The sequence below is a fragment of the Hippoglossus hippoglossus genome, chromosome 23 (assembly GCF_009819705.1).
Source record: "Hippoglossus hippoglossus isolate fHipHip1 chromosome 23, fHipHip1.pri, whole genome shotgun sequence".
NCBI classification, from domain to species: Eukaryota; Metazoa; Chordata; class Actinopteri; order Pleuronectiformes; family Pleuronectidae; genus Hippoglossus; species Hippoglossus hippoglossus.
The window spans coordinates 17351123-17357114 of NC_047173.1; the positions used below are offsets into that span (position 1 = coordinate 17351123).

At 43.2% G+C, this 5992-nt stretch overlaps 1 protein-coding gene across 1 annotated transcript; it reads right to left on the reverse strand.

Annotated features, from left to right (window-relative positions):
* Positions 1 to 1477: 1477 nt before the first annotated feature.
* LOC117757063 (interferon gamma-like) lies at positions 1478 to 5134 on the reverse strand. The gene is made up of 4 exons (XM_034577814.1): positions 4807 to 5134; positions 3954 to 4034; positions 2507 to 2767; positions 1478 to 2068 (listed from the first exon to the last, which is right to left on the reverse strand). The coding sequence occupies exons 1-4, from the start codon at positions 4927 to 4929 to the stop codon at positions 1931 to 1933; spliced, it is 603 nt and encodes a 200-aa protein (XP_034433705.1). The 5' UTR covers positions 4930 to 5134; the 3' UTR covers positions 1478 to 1930.
* Between the last annotated feature and the right edge of the window lie 858 nt (positions 5135 to 5992).

Consider the following 5992-nt stretch of genomic DNA (forward strand, 5'->3'; position numbering starts at 1 on the left):
AGGACACTGCACGCCCACCTACACATGTTACTAGCTGTCAATCACACTGTTGTATCCCCCCCCCCCCCAATACACACGGCGCTTCATGGTCTATTTGACTCTAAATGATTTCGACAGGCTAGTTTTCTCTAAAATATGATATCATGCTCTCACAGGAAATGACAATCATAACTCGTGACCCAGACTGAAATATTCACAGACTGTTGTGTAAATAATGTGTGAAAATCAAGTTTCTGTTTCATCACTTATCTGGTTTCAGTGGTGAGATAACGATCGGAGTCGTTTCCTTATCGACACGTGAAACAAACTCTCGCTGCAGTGAAGCCGTTTGATTTATTCTCATTTCTTTGTTGTGGTTTTCTGATCATCACGTCCACAGACCGTAAATAAAAAGATGGACGACGTGACGGCTCCCAAAAGTTAAGACAAAGGGCCTTGATTACCCCCTGGTGGCTGGCTGTAGTATAGGTCATAACCCTGCCTCCTCCTTGTTAGCAGCTGCAACATGGACCAAACAAAACAAATCAAAGTAGAAGTAAAATAACAATTGATTTGATTTCATATTTAAAATGAGGCCCAGTGATGTAGGAGGTGGACGGGCTCAGACGTAAAGGAAACATCGGCAGGAGAGGAAACAAGGAGAAAGACCCAGATGTTGGAAAACGTCCTGATCTCACAAAGTTAGAAAAGTTCTTCCCTCACTCATGATGCGTCCTCGTGACTGAGAACAACCTCCGTCACTACTGAGGAATTCAAACCTCTACACAACTAAAGACTATCAACACAAACTATCGCTTTGAAAAAATGATTTAAAAGATTTTTAACATATCTAAATCTATTGTAATAGTTGTGAGGTCCCTTTAAGACTGTTTAAGTTCATTGACCACACACACACACACACACAAACACACACAAACACACACAAACACAGGGGAAACACAGCTCGGATTCTTAGAAGCCGCAGCCTCTAACACACTCTCATACAGGCCTCAGTGCATTGTGGGTAAGGGCTGTGAGTTACTGTAAAAGACGGCTACCTGCTGTTTACCAGAAGTGATGTCACAGGAAGTGATGTCACAGGAAGTGATGTCGCCGCTGTGTATTCTGCAGAAATACCCCGAGCAGCCGGGCTGAGCAGCAGCTGAGCGTCAGAGCAGAGCCACCGAAGTTCAGAGTCATTATCATTTCTCATGAATCAAATAATATGTTTTGTGATCATTTAACTTAAATAGTTTACTGACGACCTTTGTAACGTATATGACATTTTAATGAAAACCTTTCTTACACCATTAGTCTTTAATTTAATCACCCATTCAACTATTTGAAGTTTTCATTTCTAATAGAATGTGCTAGTTTGGACGTAAACCTGTTTGTACGGACGTAGATCGACACCGACGTGATCTCAGACGTTAAAGTTTAACAGCCACAACAACAAAGTGCTAAAAGTCACGAAAATCACGATAAGAGCCAGACGAGGTGAGGTTCACTCTGTTTTATTCACATTTTTCCTGCATGTGCCAATCTATAAATACACAATAAATAAATCAACCGTCAGTCAATAGATTCAGTTTTAAATATAGACTTTAAATATGAAAATAAATATAGAAAACTACAACATGTCAGTAAAATACAAAAGATAATCAGAGAATCAAATGTTTCCAGGTGAAACTGAGTCAAAGTCTCTGGACCCATTAACCTGTTCAAGTATAAAAACACCAAACTACCTTAAATAATACATAAAACTCCAATATTTTCAAAAGGCTTAGACTCCTGGTTCACTGTGATATGATCCTTTAAATATTATCTTAATAAAACAGAACAGAAACATTATATTTCAACATCTTAAACATTTATCATTAACTTTCCAACAATTAAATTTTTGCTTTTCACTTTTGTTTTGGTCGATGTTGAGTTTCTTGGCGTCTCAGGCTCACTGATGACCTATGACCTTCCTCGCTTGTCTCCGCCGCCGCCTCGTCTGCTTCTTGATGCTGCTCAGTGAACTCGCCTCCGCGTACAGCCACGGCAGCTCGCCCAATGCCTTGCTCTGGATGGTGCGGTCATCCATCTGGCGGAGAAAGACACGAGTGTAAGTTCCCACAACAGCATCACACAACCACAAGTCCTGTGTCACTTTCAGTAAAGCTTCCATTATCTACATAACATTATTCAGAGGTTTCTCTTTCCAGCCGGCTGGTAAAACCTCTGTAGAATGTCTGGAAGAGCAGGAGAGTCACCGCGAGTGTGCGTGTTGACGACGTTTCTAACACGGGACACACGCAAACATAAATAAACTAACAAAAAGAAATCAAATATCTCAGGAATAAAAATCAGAGCCAAACACGTGGACGACGCCGACGAAGACTTGCAGAGAGTTTTTGGTGATAAGAGTGAAAAATCTCCTGCTACGTTGTTCATGAGTGAAAGAAAAACTCCGGAGAAAGTCCAGACCGGATTCTGTGGACGTGCTCCGGAGGTCATGTGTGAAAGCGGCTCATGTCTCTACCTGGACTTTCCCGAGGTCGTGCAGCCTCTGCAGCAGTTTGCTCTGCTCCTGGTAGCGATGCCTCCTCAGGTCCTGGATCTTCCCCAGAATGTACATCAGGTCCGTCCTGACCTCATCATCGCCGGCCCCCGGGACAGCGTTGGCAGCCGAGTCGAGACCCTCTCTGCCCCCGGCTGTCGGGGGAGTCAGGTTCGGCCGCTGCTCCAACATTTGGCCAAACAGCTTTTCATACGTCTCCAAAACGCCGCCCATGAACGTCATCTTTTCAGCAGATGATAAATGCGATTTCTGGAAGATGATTTTAAAATTGCTGATGAAAAACTGAGACTAAGCTTCAGATCCTGAATTATTTCCACATCAAATAAGATTTCAAGTCTATGTAATAAAATGAAAACAAACCCTGAACAGAAATGTAGAGCATAACATTTTAAGTTGACATTTGTTAATAAATCAAATACAAAGGTATCGTGTGTCAAACCAGCCGCTGAGCGTTTGTCAAAGTTTCACACAATGAAAAAAAAAAAACCCCATTGTGGTTTCCCCACACAGGAGATACAATAAGCAGAGTGGGCCTGAAGGAAAATGTTGCTCGGTAAATGTCATATTTTAAACCTTCATGTGAGGTTGGAAGATTAATTGGATGCAAGAGCACAACAGAGGTCAGAGGTCGACTTTAAAATTCAATCTAAAGATTCACATGAATAAAAGAGCCTGAAATGCTCCGGAGGCGTCGTTCAACAGCAACAATATGAATTTCTTCACCATAATAAATATTTTTCCTTAAATCAATTGAATGAAAGATCGTCATTATTCAATTTAATGACTCATCCGCGTCTAAATAAGGTTTGAGCTCAGATGAGTCACATGAAGTTTCAGGACTGGAACAAATTCAAAATGGGAAAACCCACAGTGTGAGTGTGTGTGTCTGTGTGTGTGTGTGGTGGTGGGGGGGGGGGGGGGGGGGGGGGCATGTCTATCTATAGTTATTAGGCCAATTTTGGTTCAATCCCGTCATTGTGAGGACATTTTGACAGGTCCTAACAAATTGTCTTTTTGAGGGTCAAGACTTGGTTATAGGGTTAGAATCAGGTTGAGGTGAGGGTTGGTTATTTAGTTGTGATGGTTGAGGTTCGGGCAGAGGGATGCATTATGTCCATGAGTGTCCTCACAACACTCATGGACATAATGCCGGACTCGTGCCACATCTGGGCCAGAACAACGTCACAAGCGTTCGTCCCACTGATGCCGGAACGCAGCCGACCAAAGTGGCCACGTCATATCTTGACTGAGGAGGTTTTTCCTCGTGACCGGAATGATCCCGGATTCCTGATCTGATCAATAAGTAAATCTGTCAGAGTGTGTTTGAAGAGCGACACACACACACACACACACACACACACACACACACACACACACACACACACACACACACACACAAGATGGTGACTTTGTTTACCTCCATACTGTCGACCAGCGGCTCCCTGGGGAACACGGGCGTCCCGTTGTATCTCTCCAAGGCCCCAATATTCTAAAGAAGGGAAAGAAAAGATGTGTGAAATATTTTTCAGATCACAGGTGAAAATAATCAACTTTATTTTTCCCGTCTAAAACTTAAAGCATAAAGAGACATCAGAGTTTTCAGAGGTTTCAGAGAGATGGACTGAAGGTGCATTCAGGGACAGTCTGACGATTCCAGAGTCACTTGTCACTTTTGAACTAATGAGTCACAGTATTTCATTCAGAAAATTGAAGCGTGTGAATGTTTCCACTGTTCTGCAATCTGTTGGTGGTGATGCATTCAAGGACAGTCAGACTTCTGAGACCTAAGAGTCAGCTGTTGCTACTGAGCTCTGTTACTCTGCTCTTTCTTAGTTTCCTGCCAACTTACAAAAAACATTCCAACATTAATTTATTTCACTGACAAGCTGCATGTCTTTGCACTAAAAAGCTGCAGGGAGCTTGTCAGTCAGAAGGTCCTTGAATGCATCAGGCAGAGCGGCCCTGCTGAAATTTACATTAAGTTATTTTCAAAGGTTTTAAAGGAATTTATCTTAAATTTGGACGATGAGTTTAATATTTAGACAAAACCCAACAGACTCGTCCTTTAAATGTAAAACAAGTGCAAAGTACAAGTGTGCGCATGTGTTTGTGGTGAGAAAGCAGCAAAAGGAGGAAACTGGAAGTTAGAACCACAGAGTTAAACACAGTCAGCTGTACTCTAATCTCTGAGTAGTCTGAGTAGTATGAGTAGTCTGAGTAATCTCAGTACTCTGAGTACTCTCAGTAATCTGAGTACTCACATAGGTACGCAGGAGGTTCTGGATGGTTCTGTTCATCTTTTCAGGGATGTGCGATCCTCTGACCTGACACACACAAAGACACAGGGACAGATAGACCACTTCCTTCGCCGTGGAAACCATCATATCGCCGCTTGCAGTCGTCGGTGCAATTCCAAAGTCTGGACGGGCCTGGTGCGAGTGCCGGCGGTCGGATTGATGCCAAAGACGGAGACGGGCCGAGACTTTTCTGACTGATGCTGTGATGTTGTGAAGTTGCCTCAAAGTGCATAAGTCGTCCTGAATGCTTGAGTGAAAGCTTATTTATAACTCAGAGCGAGGGCGAGGCAGAGACACAGACACACAGGGGAGGGAGAGAGCGAGACAACGTGCGATGCCGAGATGATCAAGGTGTGAAAAATGTGGTTGTGCAGTTTCCTTTAAATTATCAAACTTCATAGAAGAGGCTGAGGGGTCTCCCACTCGCACTCGTCAAACACTGAACACCAGCTCGCAGCTGAACTTCAACTCACCTGCAGCTTTTATTAGAATCTAAGGTTTTACTGGTCAACGTGGGGACGCAGGTGATGGTCCTGATGCAGGCCTGCACCTGCACGCACGTTTATTGGAAGTTTCCTGAAAGCACTGCAGCCTGCGTCAGAAACCATCAGAAGATCCAGAAGCTTTAATGGAAACTGCTGCATCTGTGGTTTTAGTATGAGCTGAAGGTTCCTATGTTTTAAATTAAAGCTGAATCAGAATCTGAGTCCTGCTGCTTTCAGACCTGCACTGAACTCCTGATAATCTCCTGACATTATGTCCGAGTGACAGACTCCGGACATTCTCCAAACTCCAGAGAAGTTCATGTCTGAAAATGACTCTTCTCTTGAGAACCTCCGGAGATTATCAGGAGTTCGGTGCAGGTCTGAAAGCAGCTTCAGGGAAAAACACAGGTGCACAGACTTTGTGTCGTATTCTGTGCAGCAATGAAATATGTGAAACCCACCACAGTTACTGACAGAGTTACAGACAGTTACCGACAGACTGACGACGCACGACCTGGGTTCACGTGTCGAGGTATAAAAGTTGAACTAGAAAGAAAATATTCTATTTCAGGTTTTAAAATTCTGGAGGGAACATTTTGTGTAATGCTGCTCACAAACAAACAAACACACAAATGTACAAACTGAACATTTCTGAACATCTGTTT